The sequence below is a fragment of the Palaemon carinicauda genome, chromosome 19 (genome assembly GCF_036898095.1).
Source record: "Palaemon carinicauda isolate YSFRI2023 chromosome 19, ASM3689809v2, whole genome shotgun sequence".
NCBI classification, from domain to species: domain Eukaryota; kingdom Metazoa; phylum Arthropoda; class Malacostraca; order Decapoda; family Palaemonidae; genus Palaemon; species Palaemon carinicauda.
In genome coordinates, this window is record NC_090743.1 from 58360560 (window position 1) to 58379346 (window position 18787).

Below are 18787 nucleotides of genomic sequence, written 5' to 3' on the forward strand. Positions count from 1 at the left end.
AGACAGAAAGAGAGCAACATTATTGACAGGAGAACAAACTAAAGTGTATTATATTCTAACTACATGTAAAAAAAAAGAAATGGATATGAGCAGGACATATAACGAACACAACAGATAATAGATGGACATTGAGAATAAGAGAATGGGTCCCTGGAGATTGCAAAAGAAGCAGTGAAAGGAAGAGAAGATAATGGACTGACGAACTAAAAAAATTCATGAGTGGAAAAACATGTCTGAGGTCTTTGATATTTTCATATTGAATGAAATTTACCTGGTGTTATTTAGTTTGTAATTAAACAGATGTTAAACGATACTTTAGTAAGACATCGTCATTAAAAACACATCTTTATCTGTTCCTCTTACAGGTCCCTCCTAAGCCCTCCTCACTCCCTCCCGATCATCCATTCTCAACATATGTCCACACCATCTCAGTCGTAACACTCTTATCCCCTCTGTAATCTTTACTACACCCTATTCTTCTTATTTAATCATTTCCAATCTTCCAATCAGTGATATTCTCACAATCCACCTCAACATTCTCATCTCTGTTCTCTAATGATTTGCTTCCTCTTTTCGTATTAGAACCCACGTTTCCTCTCCATAAATTAACACTAATCTTATTACTGGCTTCTTTTTTAACAAATTGGGCCATTTCAAACTAACCTTTTTATTCACCATTTTCAAAACACTTTGTCAATCAGTTATTCTCATAACCGGGTTATCACTCAGCATCATCGTTGATGCTATCATGAAAATAAATATCCTCAAAATATTTTTGACAACAAACATTCAATACAGTCAAAGTGATCAGCATTCTTTAAATAGTCTTGCTAATTAGTATACATGAACATCATTAATTTATTCTCATCATTTAATAATTTCCTTATTTCCTTTCCTCACTGGGCTGTTTTTCCCTATTGGAGCCCTTGGTCTTATAGCATCTTGCTTTTCCAACTAGGGTTGTAGCTTGGGTAGTAATAATAATAATAATATATGATAAAGAGCAAGTGTCTGCACACACACACACACACACACACACACACACACATATATATATATATATATATATATATATATATATATATATATATATATATATATATATATATATATATATATATATATATATATCCCGTCCTGGGTTGTAGGGAGAGGGAGTGATCATATCCTGGTGAAAGGGCTGCCTGTTCGCGTGTATGTCTATCTGAATAGTTAGCCATCCTTTTTGACGGTGGCGTAAACTAGTCCCGTACATACTGTAGTCTACCCACTTTGTATCCTCAATACATATGTTACCGTCTGAATTCCCAGCACAGTCTTCATATACTGTAATTCATTTGATGATGAAATCTAAAAGATTCCACGTGATTTCTAACCACACATTGTTATTCCATACACCAGAAGACTGCTTGCTTGGGCAATCATTTCAGTGGGCTGTATTGCCAAACTATTCACTTGATAGCGAACAGCGCTTACAAGAGGCTTGATAAAAGTCTTCAAGATTATAGAGACTTTATTTGTGTTGTTGCTTTCGTGGCAGTCGTTTGAAGTGGATAGATAAACAAGGTTTGTCCGTGACCTAATTGTCCCAATTTCGTTTTACCTTATTTGTTTTATAAGATTTGCGGTCACTTTAGTATGGCTCTGTCATTGCTGTCTCCCTGGCGTATATATATATATATATATATATATATATATATATATATATATATATATATATATATATATATATATATATATATATATATATACATATATATATTCTCTCTCTCTCTCTCTCTCTCTCTCTCTCTCTCTCTCTCTCTCTCTCTCTCTCTCATACAGACGACATGCTCACCTGTATAATTGTAACCGGCTTCCCTTGTTTAGAATTTCCATTGGGGTCTATAGAATCCCATACTGTATTGTGTTCATTTAACGCATTTTAATGGACACAGAAATTTGCATCCATATGGTTAAAGATTTTTCATGTACTTTTCTACCTACTACGAGTGATGTACCAACATGGTTTTAGTACAAAAGAGCAATAATTTTTAAATCGGCAGGGTGTCTAATAAGTAAGAGACTTTGATGAGCCAATCAAATTGAGAATTTTAATTTTTCTTTTTCTCAACAAGCTGGATACCAAGAATTTCCCTTATCTTTTATTCACTTGAGGAATATCCTACATACAATAAGTGCATATATTGCAAACAACCTGTAATGCGCATATTAAGTAAAAATAATGCGTTCATTTGAGAAATATCTTTCATGTATTATATGCACCTTATTGTGAACAACCTTGTAATATGCTTATCTTAAAGTCATTTATCTTATCTCCCTTATACCCTATCACCTAAGACCACTGTTGAATGAAAGGCCGTCAAGGTGACTATAGTGTTTATCATATTATGTCTTGGTGCATTATGATATCGACTTACAAGTGACGGGACCTGTTCATTCCTTGTCTTAGCTCTAACATCTTCAAGTTCTCAAGAAGACGAACTTACCATTCTGCGGGGTAGAACATTTAAATTCAGGTTTGACCTATTAAATATCGTAATATTAATTTCTTAGGTTGTCGTTAATAACACTGATTTTGAGTTTTTTTTCGCCTCTATATATCTTTATTTTAATACAGTTGTTATAACCTGAAATTTGCAATAGGACGTTAGTATAAGAAAGCTGAGTTGAAAATTTGTTTATTTAGTAATTTAAACTTCGTAACAATTAAAGAATGTTACAATGCAGAGGCTGTCTTGATGATAACATGGTGTTATTCTTGTCAGAAAGGTGTGAATGTGTTATAGGTGATTATAACGTGGTAACGTGTTCGCTTGGGCCCGTGAGTTTAAGGTGTTTTTGGGGAGGTTGATACTGACGTTCTGATTTGCATCTCCTCAGGTGCGATTGTAACTGAAACCAAAAACCATTAGCCTTTTGATTCCCCTGTTGACATGGTTTATCAGTGGTATAAAGTGGTAGCTGAGAAGAGCTTAAATTGTATGCACCATGTACATTTAAGGGAAGATGTTCATCTGCAGAATCTGTATTAAGTGCCAAATCGTGCACATTTTTTGCCCTATGCAAGTTGACATAGGCCCTTGCGCAGATCTTTCATTGATTCGTTTCTCCATTTTAACAGACCTTCTTTTCTCCTTGTAAATCTATGACTCCTTATTTGGAGGACCAGCGGTCTTAACTTTGCTAAACCTTACTAAAGTTTCTGGTCTGCCATTTTTGCAACTCCATCTCGTATTATATTATGTCACGTGAAAAGAATTAATGAATAGAATGTAAACCCATCTGTAACAATACACAATGGGCTTATTCATAATTTTAGTATACAAAAAATCTACAATATTTTGCAAGGCAGAAAGCTATCTTCATCCCTCCTAAGATAGAATCTTATCTAGAGATAACTAACAAATTTGTGATAACTGTATTGTGACCCGGTCTGTTTGGATATCCGTGCCACCATGACCCGAATATTAAGAGCAAGGTTTGTTTTGGTTGGTTTGTCAAGTCTATTTGATCCCCCCCCCCCTTGCCCACCAACTTTCCACCCCCTCTGACATCGTACTGTGTTATCTCGTCAGTGAAATTTTTTATCCCAAGTGTTGTTGGCCCACTGCCTGTTCGGTGTAAGGGTGAACTACATTACTGGGTGTGTTTAGAGATGTTCTTAAGCATGCCCTCTACATCTGAGGGCATTGGTGTATGTACGCGGTTCTGTTTTCTTAGATATTAGGCTCAAGTGTTGGTATGCATACCGTGAGAATATAACTCTCTCTCTCTCTCTCTCTCTCTCTCTCTCTCTCTCTCTCTCTCTCTCACCAGCATATTTCTGTTAATCAGGGTAATGATTAGGTACCTGTTTGTTACTTGAATCATGAATAAAAACGGGAGAAACTTGGCAGGGTAAACTTTTAATCGCATATAGCTTAGATCCGTTGGCCATTTTTGTTGCAACGCTGGCGTGATTTAGAAACTTTCTTACCCACTATTGAAGGTTTGTTTATAATGTTGAACGTATTTCAAATGCAGTCGTTCTAAAAAAAAATTTTGATACAGTACTCTCAATATTATTGAGAAAAACTTGTTGACATGTAATTTTTTTTTCATGAACAAACGGAAGGCGCACTAAGGAGGTCAACGTAAATTTGCGCATCTGACGTCATGCACGGATGCAGATCATGGTCAAGGTCATTATAGATTTGCGCATACAGGCAAGGATTTCCGGCTTAGTAACACTATATGTTGATGGATATCTGTGATATGTGGGCGTAATTCTGTTTATTACCTTAAAGTAGATAACGATTTAATCGCAACCACTTATGGTAATGATAAGTTTTTTACGTAAGATCTAGGAAATCTAGAGCAATGATGTTAGTTGTTACTGGAATGGCGGATGCTACGTTGCAGAATATGAGGCGAAACAATTATTCATTGCCCCAAAAGAGCATTATCAGATTTTTACGTGTTTTATGATACCTATAATATATTAATAAAACTTATTTTAGCTTTTATTTAAGTTTGATAGCTTTCGATAATCCAAAGCAGACATTTAATATTTCCGTGTTTGTTTTGAAGTTTCAAGGCAATACTAATTATGTCGGGTAGAACAGTGTGTTGAAGCCCCGACTTCGAGTTGCCCAACTTGCCGGTATCATAAGTCCTGGAATGTAGTATTTTGTATTTTGGTGATTTCGTAGTTTTAACGTACTTTAGATTGATTGCTTCTGAATTTACACAGGACTAGGTATGTGATATCATATTTTGATTTCCTTTTCGTTATTGCAAATTCAAACAGCCTTGGAAATGTAATTTTTGTCTTAAAGTCAATTTACATGTGAATATTTGTAATTTTCCTCCATTGTAGGGTTGGAATCTAGTATTTGGGTATTTTTTGCCAATTATTAAATTCTGTTTGGACATAAAGTGTTTCATAAAATGAAAGTACTTTACAACATATCTCTAAACCCCGTAATAATAATAATAATAATAATAATAATAATAATATTTAACATTTTAAACAGATTACAGAAGTTTTGACTGAAAAAACACAGGCGTTTATGTATGATAGAGGCCTCCTGTATGTATTATTGGTATTATTATGTCTAACTTGGAATACAGTAGTGTAAGGGGGGGGGGGTCGCAGGAGGGCATCAGCCCCTCGTTAGGTATGTAAGGAAGGACACGGCTTGTAGGTTAGGTGGGAAAGTATAGGTTAGTTGATGTCCATTTTTAATCAACGCATGAGGAACTGGCCGCTGACATACAAAGGCTCCGGTGCCATATTTGGTAGTATTATAGAATGGTGCAATAAAGGGTTAGTCGAAAATAAGACTGGTTATTAATGTATTTTGTGGTGTTTTGAACAATTGTGATAATGATTATTGGCGCAAATCCGTAGTTTTCGAGGTATGGTGCGCCAGCTACCATAACAGAAAAGCTATGGCTTTGGGTAAATTTGTGTGATTTCGAACAGAAAATATGTTTTCCTTTAGTAAATAACGTGATTTAACCGAATTTGCCCTTCATTTCAACCGCAAACGAACAGATCAACCAATTTGGCTAACTTTAAGTTGCCGAAACGGTTGCTGTTATTACGGATGAAATGAAGGTGAAAACCGGTTAATCACGTTATTTCCTACAGGAAAACATATATTTTCTGTCAAAATAGTTAAATATAATTACTGTTATCATATATGTTGTGTTAAAATACTTAAATATAAGCACTTGTTCAACGGTGTCTCTTCCCTTACGAATGTACTGCGAACGATTACATTAGCAACGTTACCAATGATACACAGTGTTACCAACGTTGACGTATGGTACACATTGTTACCAACGGCATGATGACATTACTAATGATAGCAATGCTAGATATTTCCATATGTATTTTAAATAATTTTTCCATATAAGTGTTACACAATATATAAAAAATACAAAAAGGGCACAAAACCTAATATACCCACCTAAACTAACCTAGGAGTTCCCCGGTCACAAAACACATATAATGACTATTGAGGAATGACTTACCTTTATGAAAAAGACGTCGAAACTTGGGGGTCACGGGAGGGTGAGACTGACGGCTTAACTCCTATGACTAGGATGAGGATGGTTGTGGGACCAATGTTTATGTAAAAAGTGGTTTGCAAATAATATCTTCCATGGGAGTAGACGACGTTTTCCCAAAAATGTACCTTTATAAGAAGTAATGGTATAACCACAACGACGTTTCTTTTTGGTGTTAGGTAGGTTGGTTTCGGTATTACATTAAAACACGTGAATGACTTTCCTGTAAGATAAAAAAGAACGGCACTTGGGGCACTGTAAGAGTTGAGGAATTACGTTGTGTGCTTTCAGGAAATTATCAACATTGGTTGAAGAATCATAAAAATCACCATGGAATTTAGCAAATGGTTTTAGGTACGGAATACTGCAGCCGTTAAAAGTTTCTATAACTACCTCCATCGCAAAATACGAAAAAATAAATTTCACCTGAAAATTTCAATCACATACAACCAACTTTTGATTTTTGAGAATTTACTACAGTTTCATCACAGTTTACTGTATCCCTTTTGTCTTCTGCTAATAACAACCTGTGCTAAACACTTTCAGGAATCACTCCCATTTTATTGGAATTTGTGGTAAAGTTTCTCATTTAGGTTATAGAAACTCGTTACTCTCGCTTGTTGATTCTGTCGTAGGAAATCCTTTGAGGACACCTATTATAACTGCTTTGCATTTGTCACCCTTGGGATTGATGGGGAAAAGAACAAAAAAGCAAATATTTATTCTCCCCCTACTAAACTATATAAGAATAATGCTAGTTTACTTGCCTTTCCTATATCTTTATTGTTCAACCGTTGTATTGCCTCTGGCATTTATCCTGACATTTTTGAAATAGCGTGCGTTACTGTGCTACATAAGTCTGGTGATAAATCGGATGTCAATAACTATAGACCAATGAGTTGCCTTCCCTTATTGAATAAAATTTTTGAAAAATTATTGTACAATCGACTCTACTCTTTCTTTACTAGAGAAAAGAACAAAAAAGCAAATATTTATTCTCCCCCTACTAAACTATATAAGAATAATGCTAGTTTACTTGCCTTTCCTATATCTTTATTGTTCAACCGTTGTATTGCCTCTGGCATTTATCCTGACATTTTTAAAATAGCGTGCGTTACTGTGCTACATAAGTCTGGTGATAAATCGGATGTCAATAACTATAGACCAATGAATTGCCTTCCCTTATTGAATAAAATTTTTGAAAAATTATTGTACAATCGACTCTACTCTTTCTTTACTAGATGTAATATCTTTTCTACCTGTCAGTATGGCTTTCTGCGTGGCATTAGTACAAGTGATGCTGTAAATGACCTTCTTGAAAATATCTACAATGCGATGAATAAAAATGAATACCTTGGTGCGGTCTTTTTAGATTTGAGTAAAGCCTTTGACACAGTGTCTTGTGCTGCTTAAAAAGCTCGAACATTATGGAATACGTGGAAATGCGTTACTCTTACTAAAATCCTACTTAACGAGTCGAAAACAATTTGTGACCCTCGATGGCCATCTCTCAGAGGTTATGGATGTCAAAATAGGTGTTCCCCAGGGATCAGTCCTAGGCCCGTTATTTTTCCTCGCCTATATCAATGATCTACCTCGATCAGTAGGTAGGTTAAGCTCCATACTCTTTGCCGATGACACTACGCTTCATTTTAGACATAATATCTACTCCCTCTGTGATACACTAACCGCTGATTTAACTCGTGTAAAAAACTGGCTACTAGCAAATAAGTTAACCTTAAATGAAAGAAAGACATACTTCATAATCTTTTCTCTACGTAGAGTTCCGGATAACATAAGGGTTGCTATAGGAAATCACACTTTGGATCAGAAGTCCAGTGGTAAATTTTTAGGGATAATTCTTGATAATAAACTAACTTTCTGTGAGCATGTAAATATGACAGTTAATAAAATTGCCAAAGTAATGGGTATCATATATAGATTAAAAGAGTATTTCCCCTTATATATTATAAAACAATTGTATCAATCGTTAGTATCTCCTCACCTAAATTACTGCAATACGGCGTGGGGGAGTAGTAGTAGAAATGTCTTGCAACCATTAATTGTAATTCAAAAAAGACTGGTAAGAATCATAAGCTCCAGTGATTACTTAGCTCATACGTCGCCACTCTTCCGGTCTCTCTCGATATTGAAGCTGGAAGACACTTATAAGCTCTCCTTAATGAATATGATGTTCCAAACACTTATTTTGAACAAATTTCCAGATTTAAGACGAAAAATAATTCAGGAACAATCAGTTCATCCATATGGAACAAGAAATTCAAACTTAACTCTTCCTTTCATACGTATTAATAGATGCGAGCAATCGTATCTATACCAAGGTATTAAACTTTGGAATACTCTGCCCGCTTATCTAAAGGCACTGCTTAGCGTTCGATCTTTTAAGAAATCATATACAAATCTCCTGTTATCTGGGTATTAAGCTTTATTAATAAATATTTATACTTGCCTACCTAACCACAACGCAAGTATGTTTCATTGTTTAGAATATTTTTTATTTGTGAAACTAGTTCTTTTACTGAGTTTTTTGCTTAATATCTACAATTTTTCAATGTATATACCATTAGCTTTTATATACCATCCTTCTTTATCATATAAATATGCATTTCCATTTGTTTTTAGGCTAAGATTCTCATTTATATGTATCTATTTGTATACATATGATTGTATATGTATGCGTACATTTTGTATATCTATATCCATATTTATTTTATTTTTTATTTTTACTTAATTGATGATATTATTTTAGTTGTATTATTGCCCGAAGAGCTCTGCTCCACATGGGCTTGGACTGAGTCTTTTTTTCTTTTTGTAAATCTTTGAATGTAAATATTTTTTGTCCAATAAACATTATTATTATTATTATTATTATTATGTATTAAGATTTGAACGTTACTTAGGGAGGAATTGGGTAGATCTCCATAATCATTTATGGTGTAGGTGAATCTGTGCACTATTTTGATGGTTAGAACATAAGCTGTGAAAGGATTTGGTTTGATTGTTAGACATTATTTTTTATTGAAGATATATGCCTGTTTGACATACTGTAGTTTGTTCCAACACAGAATACTTACCTCGAACTACTTTCTTAGGAGAGTCTGGGGATCTCTTAATCACCGACCAAGAATTTTGCGTAGTTGCCCCTCTCTCCGCTGCCTCTCAAGGGCGTTCCAGGGCGAAGGGATACACGCCCAGGAGCGACCCAGGTCACGTGGGTGACCACGCTTTCCAACCATTAAGCTTCTGGTCGCGGCGTAGTTAACATCTCGCCGCTTTCTCTCGCTTTTCCCGACCGTTAACCTTGTGTTCCCACGTGATTACTTTGTGTTCTCAACCCTTGTCCCACGTGCGCCCTTGTGTTCCTTTACGTTGTGTCTCACGTATTCCCGCTGTGTTCCTCACCTTTCCCTTGTGTCCGTGTGTCGTTTGTGTTCGCTTTTGCCATGGAACCTCAGCGTCGCTGTCCAGGGGCTCAAGCGGGTAGGTCTTGCGGAGCATGGCTCTCGGTGACCGGGGTCGACCCGCATTCCATGTGCTCCTCGTGTCGGGGGAAAAGGTGTTCCCCGGAGTCTAAGTGCCCGGAGTGTGAGTCTTGGCCGGAGATCCAATGGGCTCTTTTCGCCAAGAAAAAGAAGAAGGCTTCTAAGAAGTCGCCTAAGAAGTCAAGCCTTTCGTTGCCGGTGACTTCGCCCTCGGTCCTGTCGGAGAGCGGTTCTCCTTCCCCTTCCCCGGGTAGGGAACTAGGTAAGTCCGTTTCGGGGAAGCGGCCCATTGCCGCTCCCCATGAGTTTAATGTGGGGGATTCTGTGTTGAAGGGGTCTATGCAGACAAGTGAGGGGTCTGCTAAAGTGGATGGAGTGTGTGCTTTAGACGAAGGCCTGGTGCCCGCAGGACCCGTCATAAGTGTGGATCCGGGGTGGGGGGGCCCCAATTCAGCGCCCATCCCCACGCCTGTAACGTGTTTTTCAGGTGCAACATCTTCCGGGGGTGGCCAGGACATTGGTAAGCAGCCCACGGGTGTTTCGGACCCCGACTCCATTGTTTGGAGGGCCCCGAGGACAACCTTCAGGTCCCCCTTGAGAGTGAAGGAGGACAGCGAAGGATGGTTCGACGGTCGTCCCATAACCCATCCACCCCCGGCACCATCAGCCACGCTTCCGCCGGACTTCATGGAGCCGGTAACCCCGAATTCCAGACCCAGGACCCCCAGGAGGCTCGTGGTAGAGTCGGAAGTTTCAGTCTCCTCGTACTCCGATGAAGACTCCTCCTACGACTCCTATTCGTCGGATGGTTACAGCGATCAAGACTCTAGGAGGAGGAGGAGATAGAGCTCACGCGACAGTCCGCCCAGGAAGAGGGCGAGGTCCTCGAGGAAGGACTACCGAAGGAGGTCATCGCCGCGGAAAAGTTATGTCACAAGGGTACGACATCGTGGAGAATCCAGCGGGTCGGTTGCCGCTCCATTGACTGCCTCGGTGGCTACTGGAGCCGCTTCTGTTGCCCTGTACAGTGTCGCTTCGGCTCCACCCGTTCGTCGGGGGCAGCCGTTGGCACACTCGTTACTGCCCTGGCCTAGTAAGTCAGTGGAGCCACCCGTGTGCGGAGAAATCCCGCGGGATCGGCACAGTAACTCGTTACTGCCCCGGCCTAGTAAGTCGGCGGAGCCACCCGTGTGCGGAGAAATCCCGCGGGCTAGGCACAGTAACGTGACTCAAGAGTCTTTGGTCACAGCGGTCCCGGCCAAGTTTCGGGTTTCGCCGCTGCCACGACCATCATGCAGTACCATCCGGGTCAGCCCGGGAGGGGGTGGACCCATGACGGCTACCTCCGTCCCGACGGCTCTACCCATGACGGAGGTGCCCACTCCATCATCCTACCAGGAGGAACGGGATGCCTCCACGCCCATGGATCCCTCCGCGTTCGATGAACCTGCCGACGCGGGGGTACGAGTAGTGGACGGTTTAATTGACTCGGGCGAGTGTTCGGTGGAGGAGGTCTCGTCCTACCGTAAGGTGCTTGCTCTCATCCGACGGCACCATAAGTTGGACGAACCTCAACCAATGGCTGCATGATCTTGGCTCTCGGGTCTGGGCAGGATGGTGGAGGATCCTGTGCAGAAGAAGCCTTCCTTGACCCTACCTTTAGCCCCCGATGTTGCCATGGGAATGGATCACGTGGCCCTGTACGTCTCAGCCCCGGAGAATTCCCTGAGATCTCAGGGCTCAGGCAAACTCCTACCGGGTCTCAAGACCCAGAGAAAGTTCTACGTGCCGGACGGTCACCATTCAGGGCCCCGCACAGTAGAAGACGTGGTCGTTACACTAAGTCAAGGCAACTCGGACGAACGTAGCCTTTGCGCGCCGGTGGTCTTCTCTCCAGCAGAGGCCTCCATGATGGAGGTCATCGCACAGGACGTCGTGAACGTCACCTCTTGGCTGGATTGGTGGGCCTGTACGTTGGCGGAATTTCAGATCTCATACGACCTCGCAGTGCCAGACAATCAGGCTCTTCTGAAAGAATTGATCCGTTCGGGGGGTAAAGCCATGAAATTTTTGACACACCAGTCCCTTACCCAGACTGCCAACTGGGTTCTGAGGACTTCTCCTCAGAACCCAGTTGGCAGTCTGGGTAAGGGACTGGTGTGTCAAAAATTTCATGGCTTTACCCCCCGAACGGATCAATTCTGCTTAGCCCGTCCGCCCTAAGCAGACTTTCCCGCAAGCTCCCCGAGCGAGAGGCAAAATTCCTGAGAAACTCTCCCATCTGGGCCAAGACGATGTTCCCTCTCCAGACTGTAGCAGAGACGATGGAGAGAGTCAGCAGGTTGAAGGTGCCAGCTGAGCCCAGGCACCAGTTGCCAAGGCGGGCCTTTGCGAGGAGACCTCCGGCGGACGGTGCCTACCCGCATCCGCCCCCAGATAGGCAAGGAGCATCCACCTCTTCATGGCACCAGCCTCCGCAGCCCTCCAGGGGGAATGGTGCTCAACCCCAAACCTCCTATAGACCTAAGTTCTCCGGGTCAAGGAGAAGCCGGTCAAACCGCCTTCATAGAAGGAGATAGGGAGAGAGGCCCCCTACACCTTCCCATACCCTTGGTGGGGGGATGCCTCAAACAATTTTGGCAAGCATGGCGGGACAATGGGGCGGACCCGTGGACGGTTACTGTTCTCAGGGAGGGATACAGGATTCCCTTCTTGTCAGAGCCGCCCGTTGATCCCCGATCACCGAGGGGTATGGTTAGCTCCCAACGACTCAGAGAAGAAGGCAGCTTTACAGGCAGAGGTGGAAGTTATGCTGGAGAAAAGAGCCCTGCAACCCGTGCACGAGCCGCCGCCGGGATTCTACAGCAGACTCTTCCTGGTGGAGAAAGCGACCGGGGGTTGGAGACCAGTAATCGACCTCTCGGCTTTAAACAAATTCATCAAGAAGACGCCCTTCAAGATGAACACACCGAAGTCGGTTCTGGCATCCGTGAGAGAAGGGGACTTCATGATGTCCCTGGATCTCAAGGATGCTTACTTCCAGGTTCCCGTTCACCCCTCCAGCAGGAAGTTTCTCAGGGTAAAGTGGGGTTCCCAGACTCTTCAATTCAGGACCCTCTGCTTCGGTCTGTCGACAGCCCCTCAAGTCTTCACGAGAGTCTTCGCCCTGGTCTCGACCTGGGCACACAAGCAAGGCATCAGACTGATAAGGTACCTCGACGACTGGTTGTTGCTTTCAGCCTCAGAGGTAATCTTGAAAGAACAAGAGAGTCAACTGATCAATTTCTGCAAAGTACTTGGGATACCCATCAATTTCAGAAAATCCCATCTGGTTCCCACCACCAGGATGACTTACCTGGGAATGGTGTTAGATTCCCAGCTGGTGAGAGCCTTCCCGTCCCAGGAGAGACTAGACAACCTGGACCAGGTGATGCGCCCGTTCCTGGCCGGTGCCCCAAGGAAGGCCAAGGATTGGCAGAGACTAGTAGGTCACCTGGTCTCATTAGAGAAGTTGGTTCCGCTGGGCAGGCTCAAACTCAGACCAGTTCAGTGGAACCTGAAGGACCTCTGGTCAAAGGGAAGCTCCCCACAGAAGATAATCCCAGTGTCACTTCCCTCCAAAGAAGCTCTCCTCTGGTGGCCCGACAGGTGGAATACGTTGAAAGGGATTCCGTTCGGCTCCCCTCCCCCGGAGATACTGCTCTTCACAGACGCATCGAAGGAAGGGTGGGGAGCACATCTGTTCGAGGTAACAGCAGAGGGGAAATGGTCAGTGGAGGAAAAGGTCCAGCACATCAATCTTCTGGAGCTCATGGCAGTGCAGAGGGCATTGATAACCTTCGTCCGCCTCGTTCAGGGGAACTCGGTAGCCCTCATGTGCGACAACGCCACGGTAGTAGCGTACATCAAGAAACAAGGATGGCTAAGATCAAGAGATTTGTGCGATCTCACAGCTCAGATCCTAGAGTGGGCCGAAGGGAACGACATTCTCCTATCGGCCAGATTCATTCCCGGAAAGAGGAACGTCTTGGCGGACGGGCTAAGCAGGAAAGGCAAAATAGTGGGATCAGAGTGGTCCCTTCACCCCCAATTGGCACAGGAAGTCCTCTGTCGTTGGGGCTCCCCAGTGATAGACTTATTCGCCACAAGACTAAACGCGAAGCTCCCCGTGTTCTGCTCCCCGATACCGGATCCGAGAGCAGCCTTCGAAGACGCCTTCCAGCACCCTTGGGACAACCTCGACGTATACGCCTTTCCCCCCTTCGGGATGATCAGACAGGTGCTCAACAGGTTAAGGCAGTCAAAGTCCACAGAGATGACTTTGGTAGCGCCCTGGTGGCCGGAGAGGGAGTGGTTTGTGGATCTGCAAGACCTAGCCATTCTCCCGCCGTGGCCCTTACCAGTAAGAGGAGACCTGCTAAGTCAACCACACTTCCAAAAGGTGCATGAAAACCCCCAGAGGCTGAGGCTTCACGCGTGGAGGTTATCAAGCGGTTGCTAAGGAAGGAAGGGTTCTCGGACAAAACAGCGGATAGGATGTCGGGGTACCTGCGGAGGTCCTCTTGTGTTGTATACCAAGCTAAATGGACAACCTTTGTCAAATGGTGTGCCACTCAGAACCTTCAGCCCTTGGATGTTGCGGTCCACAACATCGCAGACTTCCTGGTACACTTGAGGGATGATCTAGGGGTCTCCATCCCAGCTATCAAAGGGGTTCGAGCAGCGTTAGGACAGGTGTTCAAACTTAAGGGCATCAATCTAGGGACCTCGCGTCACATCTCGATGCTCATCAGGAGTTTTGAGCAAACTTGTGATCCCCGCACCTCAAGGGTTCCCCAGTGGGATGTAGCCAAAGTCCTCAAGGTCCTTTCGCGTCCTCCCTACGAACCTCTAAAGGATGTTTTAGACAAAGATCTCACCCTCAAAACCATCTTTCTACTAGCCCTGGCCTCAGCGAAATGAGTGAGCGAGCTCCACGGCCTGTCTTTCGAGGTATCCCACTCGAAAGGGTGGAAGGACATGACTTTTAAGTTCTTGCCAGAGTTCGTAGCAAAGACCCAGAACCCTGCAATTGCGGACCCGAGGTTCGAAGAGTTCTCTATTCCAGCTATTCCGCGCTCAGGCAACCCTAGTGACCTCCTCTTGTACCCCGTAAGGACCATAAGGAAGTACCTTAGTAGAACGGCCAAACTCAGACCGGTGGTGAAGAGTGAGTTTGTGTCCACAGGATAGGTCAAGAAGGCATTTTCCAAAAACACCATATCCTTCTGGCTGAGACAGATCATAAGGAGGGCCTATGAGAATGAGGGCTCCACGGTGCCTGGTACCCCAAGACCTCATGATATTAGAGGTCTTAGCACGTCCTTAGCGTTTGGCACCAACATGGCGGTAAACCAAATCTTACGGGCGGGCACTTGGGCTAGGCAGTCCACCTTTACAGCCCACTACCTCAAGGACTATACAAGGAAGTCCTTGGATACCTTCTCCATCGGGCCAGTCATTGCAGCCATGCAACAAGTTTAGTAGTTTGGGCCCCGAGTTAGCCGTGGGAATTAATCGTAAGCGACACAAGTTCCTCCTTACTTCCTTGCTAACCTCTATCCTTTTCCCGAGACACCCCCCCCTTTTTCCCCATCCCTACATGAGAGATGGGACGTTAGAACACATCAAATATGGATTTTGAATAAAAGGTGAGTTGTACATAAGGTAGACTTTTGCGTGCTTTCCCCTACTCTCCTGCCTCTCCCTGGGAGTCCCGGAACTAGCCCCCTATCTACTGTAGTTCAAGGTCCCCAGCGAGTCTCGAACATTTCAATCTGTAAGCTACTCCCTACTCCTAAAGTATAAGTCTCCTAAGAAAGTAGTTTGAGGTAAGTATTCTGTGTTGGAACAAATCACAAATTTTAAGTAATTTGTATTTTTCCTAACATACTTACCTCGAACTACTTTCGGGTAATGGCCCTCCCATCCTGCCCCGAGTATCTTCTGGAGTTCGAGGAGGACTTAAAACATAAGCTTAATGGTTGGAAAGCGTGGTCACCCACATGACCTGGGTCGCTCCTGGGCGTGTATCCCTTCGCCCTGGAACGCCTTTGAGAGGCAGCGGAGAGAGGGGCAACTACGCAAAATTCTTGGTCGGTGATTAAGAGATCCCCAGACTCTCCTAAGAAAGTAGTTCGAGGTAAGTATGTTAGGAAAAATACAAATTACTTAAAATTTGTGATTTTGTTGGGGTTTAAATTTTAGTGAATGGCTTGAAAATATAAAGCTTTGTTGTTTGGTCACATAGAATTATTTTTTCCTCAGTTGACAAATTGCTCTTGGTGAAATACCTCCAAAATAAATAAATACAAAAGAGAATTGATAGAAAAATTATTTTGATAAGTACCTTCCAAATACAGAGAACAGCCGTATTTTTTTGCCTGTATTTTTTTTTCTTACAGTTTTTGTTTTCCAGACTGTTATTTGGAGACATGCTTGCCCAGGTGTCACGTTATCCACTAAGGGTCCCCATGCGCATTGCAGCGGTAAGTTCCAAAGATTGTGGTGAGATTACTTTTAACTTTTTTTAGAACAGATTTATGTATGTTTCCAGTTACTGCACACATGGAAATCTTACTTTCTTTATCAGTAAAGCAGCTCCTATTGGTTATTTGTGTAGACAGATATTTTTTTTTTTGTTTAAGTGTAACCTACACTGTACACTCGATCATGTAAGCAATAGGTTCTATAGATTTTGAAATTCAACTAGTCAACATTTTGAAACAAAACGTATCACCAGTACGTTGTTCTCACTGTATCATATGAAATTATTTTTATTTTCAGGGTAGAAGTGCCCCTGTCCAGGGTGACAGATTCATTCAGCAGGGTGCTGCACTCCTTGTAGGTCTTGGGCTTTGCATCTCTTCTTTTTCTCTCAAGAAATTATCAGCCATGCCAGAGAAACGGAGACGCCTCCTTTAAGAGAATGAGTAACCAAGACACCTACTTCAAGAGTCTCCCTCTTAATTTTATGAACATTACTTCTTAGCAGATTTGGGGGAAATTCATAACTCATCTGAAAGTGCTGTAAAGTAAATGTAAGATGATTTATAAATTTTTTCCACAATAAGCTTGTTTATTGTGTAAATCATTGGAAATATCAGTACTCCATAAAGTAACAAAAGCCTGAAGTAAAGCAAATTGAATATTGAATTCAAATATGCAGTAATTTGTGGGTTAAGAATCCAAAAGTTCAGTTGCAGAATTCATCAATAAGGAGTGATAATGCAAAATGAAATTAGAATGCAATGTAACAAGCAGTCTAATAATGGTAACACTTTTCCTCTGACACAAACATTAATGTTAATCATGAAAAGGGTATGCATTTAATTATTTAACATAGAATATTTTTGAATTGGTTGTAACAAATTAATTTTATTTTATTACACTGATAGAATATTTTTCAATTGGTTGTAACAAATTAATTTTATTTTATCACACTTGATTATCATAGATGGTAAAAAGACATTATTTTCAGCTTTTAACATAACTACACAAGTACAATTTTTTACTATTTTAGGAAACTCACATTAATCATTACCTTGTTTATAATTTTTTTTACATTTGAATGCTGTAGCTTAATAGATACCTCTAGTGAACGTTAATTATTAGAGTTTATTCAATTGCACTAGGTTGTAGAGCTCCTTATCCACATATCACTAATACTTGCTTTCATCAGTTTGAGAACGCTAAAATTTATTCACGTTTGGACCATTTGTTAACACTATATTGTCCTTTCATGCTGTCATATTTAAGGCACTTACCCTTTTTGTGTGATTGAGTATGCAAGATCATCTTTATAGTGAATTCTGTATACCTGCAAATGTTGTCCAGGCTGGGACATTTTAACCAATCTGGCAAATTCGTTTGATCAGCTCATGTGATTCAGTTCATGCTCTAGTTAATGAAAAGTCTTTATATAGGTAGATGCTTTTTAACTGTAGGATGTTGTGAGGATGAAAGTGTAAAAAATGGCATAAGCATATGACCATAGTTTTTTTCTCACATCATCTTACAGATCTGTCCTAAGGTCTGTACATTGGTTTACACAGATACTTAGTGCTTGGTAGGTTTATTATGTATATTATTAGAGTAAGCTAATTTTCTTCAGATATGCATTATTTTCTTATATGTTTATCATGTGATATGTTTGTGATGTCGTGTAACGTACTTTAAATAAGTGGCGCTGTTAGGTGTTAGGCAATAGGGAATGAACTTTTATTTGAAAATCTGTAATATATTGTACAGGTCTATTTTGATACTCTGCACTGAAGTCATTTTTTCATCATTGGAATACATCATTAGCCATAAATTGGTCATCATTGGATTATATTATTTTAGCATCATTAAAATACATTAAATTAAGTTTATTTAAGAATTACAGTTGTCATATTCATGTGTATTGGATCCTCTAGTGGGTTTTCATTCCAGGAGCTATAGATTGATGTATAGCAACGACAGTACTGTGCTTGTTTTGTTATGCCTCTGTTTGCAGCTTTTGGGCCAGAAAGTGTTGATAGAGCCAGAATATGGAAATTAGACTGTGAAGTCAGTTCCCTATACCAAGCACATTCGTTTCCATTCAGGTGTTAATTTAGCACGTTCATAGTTCCATATTTGTTCAGAATTGTGCTGTTTCTTTGTGTCTCGGATTTCTCTGTTTACACTTTCACTATACAGCATTTGTGAGTAGGACCAATAGATTGTCAAGTATCATTTATAATTTTTTCATAATTTATTTCATCTCTGCTTATAATAAAGACCATTATCAAAATTGCATTTTCAATTAACGTTTGCCCGTCTTGTGAATTCCGTGTGGGATGCGGTGGTTAGTGAAACATAGAAAATGTTGATGGTATTTTATTGCAAATGCAAGTTGTGTCCACTCATAAGAATGGCAGTGAGTATTCAATCTTTTTTTTTTTTTTTTTTTAGAGGTTGGCGACTAAAAGTAAGAAGCCAGGAAGGTTTTACTGGTTAGGTAGAAATTAATTTCCCTGGAAAATTTATCAAGTGAAGTTTTTGTAAAACACTCAGAACTCTTAGGAGGAAAGACTGAATGTTGATTTGCAACAATATAAGAGTTGAATATTTGTTGTACAATTTTGGACCCACGAGAGCTCTATAGTAAAACAGTGAAGGAAATTACTGTGGTCTAATATTTCACTGAAAATAATTAAGAT

General features: G+C 41.3%; 1 protein-coding gene across 2 annotated transcripts in view; it reads left to right on the forward strand.

The window, feature by feature from the left end:
* LOC137658646 (uncharacterized) overlaps positions 1-18378 on the forward strand; it is a 31228-nt gene extending 12850 nt beyond the window's left edge. Inside the window, exons 1-3 of one of the 2 annotated variants that reach the window (XR_011047394.1) lie at positions 4582-4741; positions 16021-16090; positions 16389-16458. Coding sequence is in view for 1 of the 2 variants with exons in the window: in XM_068393591.1 (XP_068249692.1) it covers positions 16021-16090; positions 16389-16526 (208 nt within the window). In the remaining variant the exon portion in view is untranslated. Of the gene's footprint in view, positions 1-4581; positions 4742-16020; positions 16091-16388 lie in introns of those variants that run through there. The other variant, XM_068393591.1, reaches the window with a different exon arrangement.
* The last annotated feature ends 409 nt before the right edge of the window (positions 18379-18787 follow it).